A 16,490-nucleotide genomic window follows, 5' to 3' on the forward strand; every position below is an offset into this window, starting at 1 on the left:
TTAAAGGTGCATGTTTTTACATAAAAAATACCTGAATTATACTTTTATCAAACAATATCAATGAATGATTGTGTATATTTTGTATCAAATTGATCTGGAATAGACACATTGCGAAACAGATTTCTGTTTTTTTTTCATCCTTCAAAACAATACCTATAAAAATATTGCTAAAAATAAATGTAATTAGTTCATTATACTGAAAGTTATTCCAGTAGTGATAAGTAAATAAACATGAAACTATCAGAAGATAATTACTTGTAATTAATGTAATTGTTTGGCAAGAAAATAATTACAGGTAATTAGTGCAATTATTGGGCAGGTAAAAAATCAGTGAGTACCAGAAGTGGCTTGGGAAGCCAGTCATCTCCTTTACTGGGACAATTTTTTGTAGTGCTTTATATGAATTAGTGCTGTATTATATTTTGCTGTATGAAGAAAGTGCTTTATGAATTGATAAGTGATTGATGCTCTTTAACTGTATTTTGTTCTTTTAACTCCCACATGTTGTGAACCTGTTGTATATTGTTATGTGTTTTGTGTGCAGTATTATTTGATTTTCTGTCTTCAATAATTTGTATTCTGTTGTGTGTGCATTGTATGTTAAGCTGTTTAAGAAATGTATCTATCTTTTAATAATAAACTGTCAAAAGTCATTATTGTACGAGTTATGATTTAACAAATATCTTAGTATTATCAATTCAGAATGTTGCATCCACCATTGTCTGCCATCTATAATATTTAAACTTCTCAAGTTCTACCACTGGGATTTGTGAATTTCATGACCCTTGGGTCTCACGTTTGCCCCTGGGGAGGAGGTAAACTTTACTATAGTTTATATGGGGAAATCACAATTTGACTAATTTTTGGATTTGTATTGGAATTCATTCTAACCTGGATAATATTATCAGCATGAGATAACAGTTTGATGGTATGCACATGTTGGCCCTGACTGACCCCAATGGGCTGATTGGTGAGGCTAAAAAGGGTCAATTAGATTAACTGAAATATTTCAAATCTCAGGTGCCTGTTAAGGCCCATGGACCTCTTGTCATGTGTAGGTTACCCATGTTCCCTGAATTTTCTCTATTACAAAAGTTTTCATTGAAAAATTAGTGCAGATAATTGGTTTAACTCTACAATACTTATCTGACTTCAGTTTAATGTAGTTATTTAGCCAACCATCATCAGATTTGAATCATTTAAATCCTCCTGCATCCATGATCTGTCAATGTGTCCATCTGTAAACAATACTTATTATCACTATTTCTCACAAAGTACTACTGGGATCTTTCTCATATTTCATATGTAAGTTTCCCTTGGTCCTTAATATTGCATATTACATTTTGGGACTGACCAAAAAAAAATATGGCCAACAGGCGGCCATCTTGGATTTTGTGTAGTGGTGGGCTGATGATGAAAAAAATGTTTTAAAAAAGAACAATGTTGATGATGATTTTTCAATGGCAATTAATTGGAAAATTTCTGGAAATGTTTGTAAATCTTTGGCTTCATGTATATATCTAATGTTACTGATGTAATGCTAATGTCTAAGGTTACTGATGTAATAAATGTACTTGAGATGTACACTGATTTTTTACAAAGGGGCAATTCTGTGCTCAATTCAGAAAACCAAATGAATTATAATCGATTGATTTTGAGTTTCTGATTCTTGATTTTAATATTGATTCTAAAAATGAAACTGATTTCCATCAAAAGCCATTCCATAACTGATTGTTGTTCTGGTTCAGGAGAATAATTATATAGGTACTGCCTATTGTGTTACATGTAACATGTACAATCTAGACAAAGTGTTTATACTTAAAGGTGCATGTTTTTACATAAAAAATACCTGAATTATACTTTTATCAAACAATATCAATGAATGATTGTGTATATTTTGTATCAAATTGATCTGGAATAGACACATTGCGAAACAGATTTCTGTTTTTTTTTCATCCTTCAAAACAATACCTATAAAAATATTGCTAAAAATAAATGTAATTAGTTCATTATACTGAAAGTTATTCCAGTAGTGATAAGTAAATAAACATGAAACTATCAGAAGATAATTACTTGTAATTAATGTAATTGTTTGGCAAGAAAATAATTACAGGTAATTAGTGCAATTATTGGGCAGGTAAAAAATCAGTGAGTACCAGAAGTGGCTTGGGAAGCCAGTCATCTCCTTTACTGGGACAATAGACAGGTGTGAAACTGTTAGGTCAGGTGGTTAATTAAGGTAAGGGTATAATTAACTGTCCTGCAGAGAACAATAGACAGGTGAGGTAATTAAGGTAACAGTAGTTGACTGTCCTTTAGAGAACAATAGACAGGTGTGAAACTGTTAGGTGAGGTAATTAGGGTAACAGTAGCATTAACTGTCCTGCAGAGAACAATAACAGGTAACAATAGGTCTGTGAGTACAAATCTGTTCACCTGGGTAATTAGGATAACTGGAGTGATACTGTAAAGTGATATCACCTTTCTCTACCAATCAAGAGAGAGATTAACTGATCACTTGGCCAATCAACCAATCAGATTGTCCAGTTACAGTACACAGTAAACAGTGATCAGTGGGCTCCACCAATGGGAGGACAAGGTAACTGTAGTCTGAATTCCTGTTACAGGTGTCAGCCAATGACACACTACAATCTTGACACCCAAGCCAGCACCTTTAGTATAAAATAAGTGTCAAGTGTCACAAAATGTCACAAATCACTCAGCTGCCAAAGTTGACATCTGCCATAACCTGACACCACTCAGTGCTACTACCATGTCATTTGACGCCCCTTCACCGATGCCATTGGAGGTCACCCCTGAGACAACCTTGTCTGATATCATCGAAGCCACCATTCTTGATGGACACACTCAACTTGATGACCTGCTTGATTTCCTGTCTGAAGAAGTTCCACCACTGGAGACCACTACTACCCGCCCCGACTGCGAGACCACCACTACCCAACTCCACTGCGAGACTACCACTACCCTCCCCCACTGCGAGACCACCACTACCCTCCCCCACTGCGAGACCACCACTATCCACCCCCACTGCGAGACCACCACTATCCACCCCCACTGCGAGACCACCACTACCGGCCCCAACTTCGAGACCACCACTACCGAACCCCTCTGCGAGACCACCACTCCCCGCCCCCACTGCGAGACCACCACTACCTGCCCCAACTTCGAGACCACCACTCCCTGCCCCCACTCCGAGACCACTACTACCCGCTCAGACTGCGAGACCACTACCAATTTCAAGACTACACCATGCAAGTCCACTACTGCCTGCAGCCCCATCTCTGAATCCAGACCTGATTCCATCTTTAGTTTATTGTCCTCTGCTTCACCACCATCCACTCCTCTACTCAACCACCCATTCTTCTGTGAGTTGCGATCAGTCCTCCTTGATGAGTGTAAGAAGTCTTCTGCACCCAACTCCCTTCTGTCAACCTTCCAACCCAAGTCCTACTCCACTGTATCTGACAGAGAGCGCCGACTACAGCAGATGTTCAAGAGACTACACAGTGTCCATGGTGATGAGATCCAGCAACTGTCCAGCTTCTACCGATACCAGGCAGGAGCAGTGGAAATGGAGCGTCTAGAGAATCTAGGAGATAGTCCCTCTACCTACCACCCATCCATCAACAGTTACTACGACAACCAGCTTCACCTCATCATGGACCGTGTGGAGACCAGCCTTGATGGACTAGACACCACAACCCGTGAGAGAACCCGCCACCAGAGTGAGCCACTGTCAGTCCCGACTCGTCCACTGTCCCGACCTGTCCTCTCCCGGAAGGCTGTCCGAGTGATGGAAGAATGGTACTACCTCAACACTGAGCACCCTTACCCGTCACCAGATGTCATTTACCGCCTCGCCGAACAAGGTCACATCAAGGAGGAGCAGGTGAAGAAGTGGTTCAGCAACAAGAGGAGTCGTTCCCACAACACCAAGACACTCTCCGAGATCTCCAAGAGACGTCGTCGACCCCATGGATCCCCAGGCATGATCTACCTACCCAGCTTTGACTACTGTTGAAGAAACATTTTGTGATTCTGTTACATACTCTAAGTGCTATATGCTGTGACCTTAATATAGGTCGATATATATATTTTATTTGTTTAGTGCTTTGAATGTATTTTGTAGTGCTTTATATGAATTAGTGCTGTATTATATTTTGCTGTATGAAGAAAGTGCTTTATGAAGTGATAAGTGATTGGTGCTCTTTAACTGTATTTTGTTCCTTTAACTCCCACATGTTGTGAACCTATTGTATATTGTTATGTGTTTTGTGTGCAGTATTATTTGATTTTCTGTCTTCAATAATTTGTATTCTGTTGTGTGTGCATTGTATGTTAAGCTGTTTAAGAAATGTATCTATCTTTTAATAATAAACTGTCAAAATTCATTATTGTACGAGTTATGATTTAACAAATATCTTAGTATTATCAATTCAGAATGTTGCATCCACCATTGTCTGCCATCTATAATATTTAAACTTCTCAAGTTCTACCACTTGGATTTGTGAATTTCATGACCCTTGGGTCTCACGTTTGCCCCTGGGGAGGGGGTAAACTTTACTATAGTTTATATGGGGAAATCACAATTTGACTAATTTTTGGATTTGTATTGGAATTCATTCTAACCTGGATAATATTATCAGCATGGGATAACAGTTTGATGGTATGCACATGTTGGCCCTGACTGACCCCAATGGGCTGATTGGTGAGGCTAAAAAGGGTCAATTAGATTAACTGAAATATTTCAAATCTCAGGTGCCTGTTAAGGCCCATGGACCTCTTGTCATGTGTAGGTTACCCATGTTCCCTGAATTTTCTCTATTACAAAAGTTTTCATTGGGAAATGAGAGCAGATAATTGGTGTAACTCTACAATACTTATCTGACTTCAGTTTAATGTAGTTATTTAGCCAACCATCATCAGATTTGAATCATTTAAATCCTCCTGCATCCATGATCTGTCAATGTGTCCATCTGTAAACAATACTTATTATCACTATTTCTCACAAAGTACTGGGATCTTTCTCATATTTCATATGTAAGTTTCCCTTGGTCCTTAATTTTGCATATTACATTTTGGGACTGACCAAAAAAAAAATATGGCCAACAGGCGGCCATCTTGGATTTTGTGTAGTGGTGGGCTGATGATAAAAAAAAATGTTTTAAAAAAGAACAATGTTGATGATGATTTTTCAATGTCAATTAATTGGAAAATTTCTGGAAATGTTTGTAAATCTTTGGCTTCATGTATATTTCTAATGTTACTGATGTAATGCTAATGTCTAAGGTTACTGATGTAATAAATGTACTTGAGATGTACACTGATTTTTTACAAAGGGGCAATTCTGTGCTCAATTCAGAAAACCAAATGAATTATAATCGATTGATTTTGAGTTTCTGATTCTTGATTTTAATATTGATTCTAAAAATGAAACTGATTTCCATCAAAAGCCATTCCATAACTGATCATTGTACTGGTTCAGGAGAATAATTATATAGGTACTGCCTGTTGTGTTACATGTAACATGTACAATCTAGACAAAGTGTTTGAACTTTAAGGTGCATGTTTTTACATAAAACATACCTGAATTATACTTTTATCAAACAATATCAATGAATGATTGTGTATATTTTGTATCAAATTGGTCTGGAACAGATACATTTAGAAACAGATTTCTGTTTTTTTTTCATCCTTCAAAACAATACCTATAAAAATATTGCTAAAAATAAATGATTTATTTAGTTCATTATACTGAAAGTTATTCCAGTGATGATAAGTAAGTAACATGAAACTATCAGAAAATAATTACACAATGTACTTGTAATTACCACTGATCATCACTGCAATTGTTGGGCAAGAAGATAATTACAGGTAATTAGTGCAATTATTGGGCAGGGAAAAAATCAGTCATTACCAGAACTGGCTTGGGAAGCCATCCATCTCCTTTACTGGGACAATAGACAGGTGTGAAACTGTTAGGTCAGGTGGTTAATTAGGGTAACAGTAGCATTAACTGTCCTGCAGAGAACAATAGACAGGTAACAATAGGTCTGTGAGTACAAATCTGTTCACCTGGGTAATTAGGATAACTGGAGTGATACTGTAAAGTGATATCACCTTTCTCTACCAATCAAGAGAGAGATTAACTGATCACTTAGGTAATCAACCAATCAGATTGTCCAGTTACAGTGCACAGTAAGTAGTGATCAGTGGGCTCCACCAATGGGAGGACAAGGTAACTGTAGTCTGAATTCCTGTTACAGGTGTCAGCCAATGACACACTACAATCTTGACACCCAAGCCAGCACCTTTAGTATAAAATAAGTGTCAAGTGTCACAAAATGTCACAAATCACTCAGCTGCCAAAGTTGACATCTGCCATAACCTGACACCACTCAGTGCTACTACCATGTCATTTGACGCCCCTTCACCGATGCCATTTGAGGTCACCCCTGAGACAACCTTGTCTGATATCATCGAAGCCACCATTCTTGATGGACACACTCAACTTGATGACTTGCTTGATTTCCTGTCAGAAGAAGTTCCACCACTGGAGACCCAGCCTCACTGCGAGACCACCACTACCCGCCCACACTGCGAGACCACCACTACCCGTCCCCACTGCGAGACCACCACTACCTACCCCCACTGCGAGACCACCACTACCGGCCCCCACTGCGAGACCACCACTACCTACCCCCACTGTGAGACCACTACTACCCGCCCTCACTGCGAGACCATCACTACCCGTCCCCACTGCGAGACCACCACTACCCGCCCTCATTGCGAGACCATCACTACCCGTCCCCACTGCGAGACCACCACTACCCGCCCTCACTGCGAGACCACCACTACCCGCCCTCACTGCGAGACCACCACTACCCGTTCCCACTGCGAGACCACAACTACCCGTTCCCACTGCGAGACCACCACTACCCGTTCCCACTGCGAGACCACCAGTACCCACCCCCACTGCAAGACCACCACTGCCCGCCCCCACTGCGAGACCACCACTACCCGCCCCCACTGCGAGACCACCACTACCCGCCCCCACTGCGAGACCACCACTACCCGCCCCCACTGCGAGACCACCACTACCCGCCCCCACTGCGAGACCACCACTACCCGCCCCCACTGCGAGACAACCACCAATGTCAACACTACACCATACAAGAAGTCCACTACTGCCTGTAGCCCTATCTCTGAATCTAGACCTGATTCCATCTTTAGTTTGTTATCGTCCACTTCACCACCATCCACTCCTCTACTCAACCACCCATTCTTCTGTGAGTTGAGATCAGTCCTCCTTGATGAGTGTAAGAAGTCTGCCACACCCAACTCCCTTCTGTCTACCTTCCAACCCAAGTCCTACTCCACTGTGTCTGACAGAGAGCGCCGTCTACAGCAGATGTTCAAGAAACTACACAGTGTCCATGGTGATGAGATCCAGCAACTGTCCAGCTTCTACCGATACCAGGCAGGAGCAGTGGAAATGGAGCGTCTAGAGAATCTAGGAGATAGTCCCTCTACCTACCACCCATCCATCAACAGTTACTACGACAACCAGCTTCACCTCATCATGGACCGTGTGGAGACCAGTCTTGATGGACTAGACACCACAACCCGTGAGAGAACCCGCCACCAGAGTGAGCCACTGTCAGTCCCGACTCGTCCACTGTCCCGACCTGTCCTCTCCCGGAAGGCTGTCCGAGTGATGGAAGAATGGTACTACCTCAACACTGAGCACCCTTACCCATCACCAGATGTCATTTACCGCCTCGCCGAACAAGGTCACCTCAAGGAGGAGCAGGTGAAGAAGTGGTTCAGCAACAAGAGGAGCCGTTCCCACAACACCAAGACACTCTCCGAGATCTCCAAGAGACGTCGTCGACCCCATGGATCCCCAGGCATGATCTACCTACCCAGCTTTGACTACTGTTGAAGAAACATTTTGTGATTCTGTTACATACTCTAAGTGCTATATGCTGTGACCTTAATATAGGTCGATATATATATTTTATTTGTTTAGTGCTTTGATTGTATTTTGTAGTGCTTTATATGAATTAGTGCTGTATTATATTTTGCTGTATGAAGAAAGTGCTTTATGAATTGATGAGTGCTCTTTAACTTTTTGTACTTTTATCTCCGACATGTTGTGAACATATTGTGTATTGTTATGTGATTTGTTAGTAATTTCTGTTTTTAGTTAGTTGTGTTCTTTTGTGTTTGCATTGTATATTAATCTGTTTGTGAAATGTGACTTTTCTGTAATGTATCCATTTTTTGATAATAAAATGTCAAAAGTCATTGGTGTACGAGTTATGATTTAACAAGTATCTGAAAGTATCATTACATGTGCTTCCCATCACATCAGATGAAATGTTTATAACATCCTGGTGATTATAACATCCTGGTTATTATAACATCCTTGTTATTATAACATCCTGGTGATTATAACATCCTGGTTATTATAACATCCTGATTATTATAACATCCTGGTGATTATAACATCCTGGTGATTATAACATCCTGGTTATTATAACATCCTGATTATTATAACATCCTGGTGATTATAACATCCTGGTTATTATAACATCCTGGTTATTATAACATCCTGATTATTATAACATCCTGGTGATTATAACATCCTGGTTATTATAACATCCTGGTTATTCTAACATCCTGGTGATTATAACATCCTGGTTATTATAACATCCTGATTATTATAACATCCTGGTGATTATAACATCCTGGTGATTATAACATCCTGGTGATTATAACATTCTGGTTATTATAACATCCTGGTGATTATAACATCCTGGTGATTATAACATCCTGGTGATTATAACATTCTGGTTATTATAAACATCCTGGTTATTATAACATTCTGGTTATTATAACATTCTGGTTATTATAACATCCTGGTGATTATAAAATCCTGGTTATTATAAATATTCTGGTTATTATAACATCCTGGTTATTATAACATCCTGGTGATTACAGAAATCAGGTCATCTATGTCATCCTCAATTTGTCAGCATCATATCATCAGGAAATTTGAATTATGATTTTTACCCCAGAACATTGAATTTTCAGACTCATCCAGTATGGCAGTAAATTGGTATGGTGGCATCTCCATCAGAATACAAGAGGTCCGGAGCTTGTGGAGAAACTCAAGAAACTGGAGTCCTCCTTGAGCATGACCAGGAAATGTAAGAATTTCAAAGAATACAAAAGATGAATTTTTTTTCTGTAGATATTAAGGCTTTGCCATTTATATCTGAGATATGAAATATAAATGTTTAATTTGAAATAAAAAATTCCAAAAGTAATTTATTTAAAATCACAATTAAAGAGAAAATTATGTTGTTCAGTGAGGTAGTCACCAACTACTACAAGGGGAACACCATCCAAAATGACCCTGGTTGTTGACGGGGTGGTAAACACAGTTAACAAACAAGCATATTTTCTGTTACAGTGCTGCGGATGGGTAAGAGTTTGGACTTCATGATGGCTGCCCTGAAGAGCGTCCACATTAAAGACACGGTGCTGAGACTGACAATTACAATGTCAAAGCTGAACCAGGCCTGCTTCTTGCTGTTCGACCACATCATATACGCTCACAACGTTGGACTCATCAAAACAGACAAAAAGAAGTGGTCGAATATATCAGCGAGATTCTGGGTGTTCAGTCTGATCCTAAATCTGTCGAGAAACGCATACGACCTTCTGAACATTATACAGGAGGAGATGAAACAACGGCAGGAGAAACATGGTCAGCAAGTAAATGGAGATACTAGTCACAGCAGGCGGACCTCTTATTCACACAACACAAACATTGTAGGGAAAATCATAATGCAGAATAAACCAGTGGTGCTAGATCTCGTTAAAAACTTAGCCGATTTAGTTCTACCATTGTCCACTCTGGGAAAAGTGAATGCATCAGCAGGCACTCAAGGATTCCTAGGATTAATATCCTCGGCAGCAGGAATAGCTACAGTCTGGGATACATCACTCAAACTTGTTCCATAACACCCGCCGTAGTCTAGGAAACGCGTATAAATTGTTAAATATCAGTTAAGATATTGTGTATTCTGAGGAGAATGATATACATAAAGGCACAAGACTTTCAAATATTTTTTTTAAGTTCATGAGACTCATAAAATTCTAAATATTTGATCAAGATACTGATCATGAAAATTTAACATATTAATTATGAAGCTTGATTCTGAAGTAAGCAGATCTGCTTTATATACAATCTGTTAAAAACTTGTAGTAGGAATTATGTGATTTCGGTGATTAAGCAGGTGGATTAAGAATTTTTGTATAGATATTTTTTTTTAATTCTCGTGTATGAATCTTATAAAAGGTGTTTCATGATTTCCTTAAGGACACTTCTCACTTGTTTGATCAGTACTTTATTACTGTGATGTTGTTTATGTGAGTTATGTCCCTGAGAAAGCTGATACGTGTAGGTAGTAAGCCATTGAATTACAGATCAAGTTGAAAAAAAAATTAAGCTGGTGATGGTGAGCTTTGCAGTATTTATTGCATTATATGTTATTTTGTGTTTTATCTTCAGAACTTCAAACATAGATTGGATCTAAAATTGGATTCTGAAGCTGAACATTTTTTAATGAAAAAAAAAAAATCTGCCAAAAAAAAACAAAAAAAACCTGTTGGCTATTTGTACCCTGTTTTGTATAGAACTTGTTATGTAAATGTTTTTTTTTTTTTCATTTAATATGACTTTTCTACTAATACTATTGCTGTCTTCACAATCATCATGAAATGTACTGATGAGCTTTAAGAAAACTGCCCGGAAATATGACAGCACTGATGGTGATATGAAGTAGGAAACACCTGTCTGAGAGTATGACATCTAGTCATAGAGTCGTGACAGGTGGCATGTATGTAAAGACAGACATTGGTATGTGTGAGAGTATGACATCTAGTCAGAGTCGTGACAGGTGGCATGTATGTAAAGACAGACATTGGTATGTGTGAGAGTATGACATCTAGTCACAGAGTCGTGACAGGTGGCGTGTATGTAAAGACAGACATTGGTATGTGTGAGAGTATGACATCTAGTCACAGAGTCGTGACAGGTGGCGTGTATGTAAAGACAGACATTGGTATGTGTGAGAGTATGACATCTAGTCATGGAGTTGTGACAGGTGGCGTGTATATAAAGACAGACATTGGTATGAGTGAGAGTATGACATCTAGTCATGGAGTCATGACAGGTGGCGTGTATATAAAGACAGACATTGGTATGTGTGAGAGTATGACATCTAGTCACAGAGTCGTGACAGGTGGCGTGTATGTAAAGACAGACATTGGTATGTGTGAGAGTATGACATCTAGTCACAGAGTCGTGACAGGTGACGTGTATGTAAAGACAGACATTGGTATGTGTGAGAGTATGACATCTAGTCATGACAGGTGGCGTGTATGTAAGGACAGACATTGGTATGTGTGAGAGTATGACATCTAGTCACAGAGTCGTGACAGGTGGCGTGTATGTAAAGACAGACATTGGTATGTGTGAGAGTATGACATCTTAACAGGTGGCGTGTATGTAAAGACAGACATTGGTATGTGTGAGAGTATGACATCTAGTCTTGACAGGTGGCATGTATGTAAAGACAGACATTGGTATGTGTGAGAGTATGACATCTAGTCACAGAGTCGTGACAGGTGGCGTGTATGTAAAGACAGACATTGGTATGTGTGAGAGTATGACATCTAGTCACAGAGTCGTGACAGGTGGCGTGTAAAGACAGACATTGGTATGTGTGAGAGTATGACATCTAGTCACAGAGTCGTGACAGGTGGCGTGTATATAAAGACAGACATTGGTATGTGTGAGAGTATGACATCTAGTCACAAAATCGTGACAGGTGGCGTGTATATAAAGACAGACATTGGTATGTGTGAGAGTATGACATCTAGTCACAGAGTCGTGACAGGTGGCGTGTATGTAAAGACAGACATTGGTATATGTCTGAGAGAAAACTGTGATAAATATCTTCCATAATGTTTCATAAAAGTGCCTATCCAATGTATAATATGCAAATAAAATATGTACATTCTTGTTATTTTAAGTGTTGATTTGAATCGGGACCTCGATCATGCTCAGTCCCTAGATGAACACAAATCATGATACTATTTGTAAGATTTCAAATTCAATTTGATGTATACAGATGTTTTATAATTATGTTTCTAGTCCTGACATTTAACAATTTCGTTATGTGTACTACTATTGAATTAGAGACAATATTTGTTACGAGATCATTACCCTTATTGTGTTAGAGATTGTTATAACTTACAGCATCATCCTGTTTGAAGTTCCCATCTGTATTTCAGATAGAATACAAATTGTGTTTGAAATGATTGTGTATCTGTAAGTGTTTGTAAGGAGCTTCTCAGCTATGCGCAGTGCTTCAGTTATTGGCCAAACTCTGGGGACTTTGTAAGGAGCTTCTCAGCTATGCGCAGTGCTTCAGTTATTGGCCAAACTCTGGGGACTATATAGTCATAGCTCAGTTTAGTTATAACCTCCATCTAGAGTTCTGATGTCCTGGATTTCAAGACTCGTCTATTCATTGCCAACGTCCTTTCCTGTTACTCAGTATAGATATATAATACTGCGTAGTGCATTAATACTGTATAGCTTGTAATATTCGCAGGGGATTTAATTTTGCTGCTTTTGTGGTCACTAAATGCAAACAAAAATTAATACCCAGCATGTATTTATCCATACACTGAAGATTAGTGCTTAATGCATAATCCTTACATAGCATAGTCGTGTGAAATTAAATAACCGCAACTGGGACAACTGCGAAAATACTAGCCCTGCGAAATTTAACAACTTTGCAGTACATGTACTGATAATAATTTATGTACTGTCATTTACGATATTAACCATAAAAAAATCTCATTTTTATCAAAATTCTTTTATTGATTCTCTACATGAATTACAGAATTTTATCATGTATGTCTGTGATCATTTTCTCTGTTCTTGCTCGGTACATCTCCAGTTATCTAAACAGAAGATAGTTTGGACACACTCTATTGGTGAATGGCTGGTTGATTCCTGGATTAATAAGTAAACCCAGTGGCCTTATTGCCTGTAAAATATGTTAGTGAAGTATTTATATCTTGTAGACAGTGTTTTAATATATATTTATCATTATTTTAGCACATACTCTCTTTTATTTTAATTTAAAATGATCTCATTGTTATTGATTTATCACAAATTCAATGTTGATAGTTATTTTTTTATTACGGTAGAATGGTTTGATTGCAATGAATTTTTTAGGATAATTTAACAAATTGTATTTACATAAAATTACAATAACTTGTACATTACCCAGGTATGTAAGCCTTTATTTATGCATATTATTTATCATATTATATTGAAGTACACTTATGTATCAAAATACATTGTATATATATGGAATTTTATCTTTTCTGAAAAGCATTGTAGTGTCATATATGGAGATTTACACATTTATCCTGCAATAAGCCCAGGGTGCCAACCCATCAATAAGTCCAGGTGCCAATCCATTGATAGGTCTAGGTCGCCAACCAATGAATAAGTCCAGGGTGTCAATGCATGAATACGTCCAGGGTGCCAAGCAATGAATAAGTCAAGGGTGCCAACCCATAAATAGATTCAGGGTGACAATCCATGAATAAGTCTATGGTGACAATCCATAAATAAGTCAAGGGTGCCAACTAATGAATAAGTCAAGGGTGCCAACCCATAAATAGGTCCAGGGTGCCAACCCATAAATAGATTCAGGGTGACAATCCATGAATAAGTCCATGGTGACAATCCATAAATAAGTCCAGGGTGCCAACCCATAAATAAGTCCAAGGTGCCAACCAATGAATAAGCCAGGTATGGGGACTATTACTAGGGATTGGCCTTATTACCAGGTATGGGTATTATTACCAGACATGTGTGTTATTACTTGGTTAGTTGCTTATTGCCAGACAGGATGCTTGTCAGGTATGGGCCTTATTACTAGGTAGGGGCTTATTGCCAGATAAATATGGTACTATATCCAAGCAATACATATAATGTTTCATAATACACAGCATAAGATAAAGCTACTTTACATATATAACAAATATATATATATATATACCACAAGTTTAATTACTGCAGCAGATCTAATGTACTTTCCTAAATCTGTTAAGAAGATTGTTACTTTGTAGTATGCTATCAAAGCCTGTTAACATCTGTTGTGATTATGGATGCTGTGATCACATTTTCCTGTTGATGACATGCTCATTACTATCTGAGGTTTATCACGCTGATGTATTTTATGTTGTACATTAAATTCTAAATCCTTAGTCAAAGTAGCCCTCACACAATTCCCTGTGTATGTGTCCAGATAGGTGCATTAGGGTTATCACCGGTGATAGAAATAGAAACATTGATGAAATATTAAATATCTCTGTTAAGTACAATGTCCCCTATAAATACAATTAAGAATATTTTATAAATTAAACCTCAAACTATTAGGTTTAATACAGTTATAACTGCTTGGTTAATTACAGCTTTTAATTAGTACTCCCTACTTTGACAATTTATCATTGTGTAGATATATATTATGTACAGCTTACCTTGCAGTACTAGTGCTACATCAGCTTTACTTGTGTTCTAGCTACTTCAGCTAGTTAAAGGTCTCTGGCTGTATCGCCAACCGACACTGCACCTGTCATAAGTTTCTGGCGATGTAATCCTCTAACATTATTGGAGTGGTGTTCTAGCTAGCCAGTTAATTTAGTGTATTAATTAACTTAAAATAAATTTACTTCACAAATTTGAAACTCATCTATTAGTTTTCTAATTATAGCCAGTTACGTTAATGTGATATATTTGTATCTATCCTACTTGTGTTCTTACTATAACCAGTAGTGTATTAATTACTTGGAAATTAATTTATTTCACAAATTTGAAACTCATCTACATGTAGTAGTTTTCTAATTATAGCCAGTTATTTTTCAATTACTGAACTAATTACCATCTCAAGTAGTATCTTAACTAGCAAATTAATGTACTGCATTGATTACTTACTCGGTTATTATAATTAATAAGCTAGTTAATTCAGTGCTATAATTAATTAGCTAGTTAATTTAGTGCTATAGTTAATTAGCTAGTTAATTCAGTGCTATAGTTAATTAGCTAGTTAATTCAGTGCTATAATTAATTAGCTAGTTAATTCAGTGCAATAATTAATTAGCTAGTTAATTCAGTGCTATAGTTAATTAGCTAGTTAATTCAGTGCTATAATTAATTAGCTAGTTAATTCAGTGAACTAACTCTACTGAGGTACAGAGATTACTACCTGTAGTGTTGATATGGTTTGTGCATGCGCAGCTATAGTTATCTGTAAGATGGTCACTGGAAACATATTTCAGTTTACGAATAAATAAATTGATAGTAATAGACATGTACATTAACATATTGTTGTGAGATGAGAATCAACACATTGTTATGAGATGAGAATAGGTATGTTTATGTAGAACACTAAATTATTTGATGCTATACTAACATATCATTACATAGAGAACTATTACAACACTGATGAAATAAAACAATTCCAGTATACTATATTTGTTTTATTATTTGTTATTGGCAAGATTACAGTGTAAGTACAACAATTGTAAAGGCATATTGGTCATGTATCATCAAATGTTCATATAGCCAACCTCTAGTTGACATTGTGAGACTGTACAGGATAACACGAGTCTGCATGGCTCTGTGACAAAAGAGATTTAGAGAATCTGGCCCAGTTTGATCAATATTCCATGATGAAATTCCTTAACTGTAAATATTTCAATAGAAATTAAGCATTTGAGAATTTAAGGAATGTCCTGAAGATTTTTTTCTTGAATCTATCAATGTGTTCATATGGCAAAATAAGGAATTTCCTTAGATTAGCCTCATCGGATACCCACGGTTGATTGAACTACACTATGCTAAACTGATAATGTTAAGCCTCGTCGGATTCCCACGGTTGATTGAACTACACTATGCTAAACTGATAATGTTAAGCCTCGTCGGATTCACACGGTCGATTGAACTACACTATGCTAAACTGATAATGTTAAGCCTCGTCGGATTCCCACAGTTGATTGAACAACACTATGCTACACTGATAATGTTAAGCCTCGTCGGATTCCCACGGTTGATTGAACTACACTATGCTACACTGATAATGTTAAGCCTCGTCGGATTCCCACAGTTGATTGAACAACACTATGCTACACTGATAATGTTAAGCCTCGTCGGATTCCCATGGTTGATTGAACTACACTATGCTACACTGATAATGTTAAGCCTCGTAGGATTCCCATGGTTGATTGAACAACACTATGCTACACTGATAATGTTAAGCCTCGTCGGATTCCCACGGTTGATTGAACTACACTATGCTACACTGATA

General features: G+C 37.9%; 1 protein-coding gene across 4 annotated transcripts in view; it reads left to right on the plus strand.

The window, feature by feature from the left end:
• LOC117334047 (peroxisomal membrane protein 11B-like) overlaps positions 1–16,365 on the plus strand; it is a 28,670-nt gene extending 12,305 nt beyond the window's left edge. The window contains exons 2-4 of one of the 4 annotated variants that reach the window (XR_004534027.1): positions 9,121–9,236; positions 9,503–11,063; positions 11,595–16,365. Coding sequence is in view for 1 of the 4 variants with exons in the window: in XM_033893472.1 (XP_033749363.1) it covers positions 9,121–9,236; positions 9,503–10,056 (670 nt within the window). In the remaining 3 variants the exon portion in view is untranslated. Of the gene's footprint in view, positions 1–9,120; positions 9,237–9,502; positions 11,149–11,325; positions 11,340–11,594 lie in introns of those variants that run through there. The other 3 variants (XR_004534026.1, XM_033893472.1, XR_004534028.1) reach the window with 3 other exon arrangements.
• The last annotated feature ends 125 nt before the right edge of the window (positions 16,366–16,490 follow it).

The sequence above is a fragment of the Pecten maximus genome, chromosome 9 (genome assembly GCF_902652985.1).
Source record: "Pecten maximus chromosome 9, xPecMax1.1, whole genome shotgun sequence".
NCBI classification, from domain to species: Eukaryota; Metazoa; Mollusca; class Bivalvia; order Pectinida; family Pectinidae; genus Pecten; species Pecten maximus.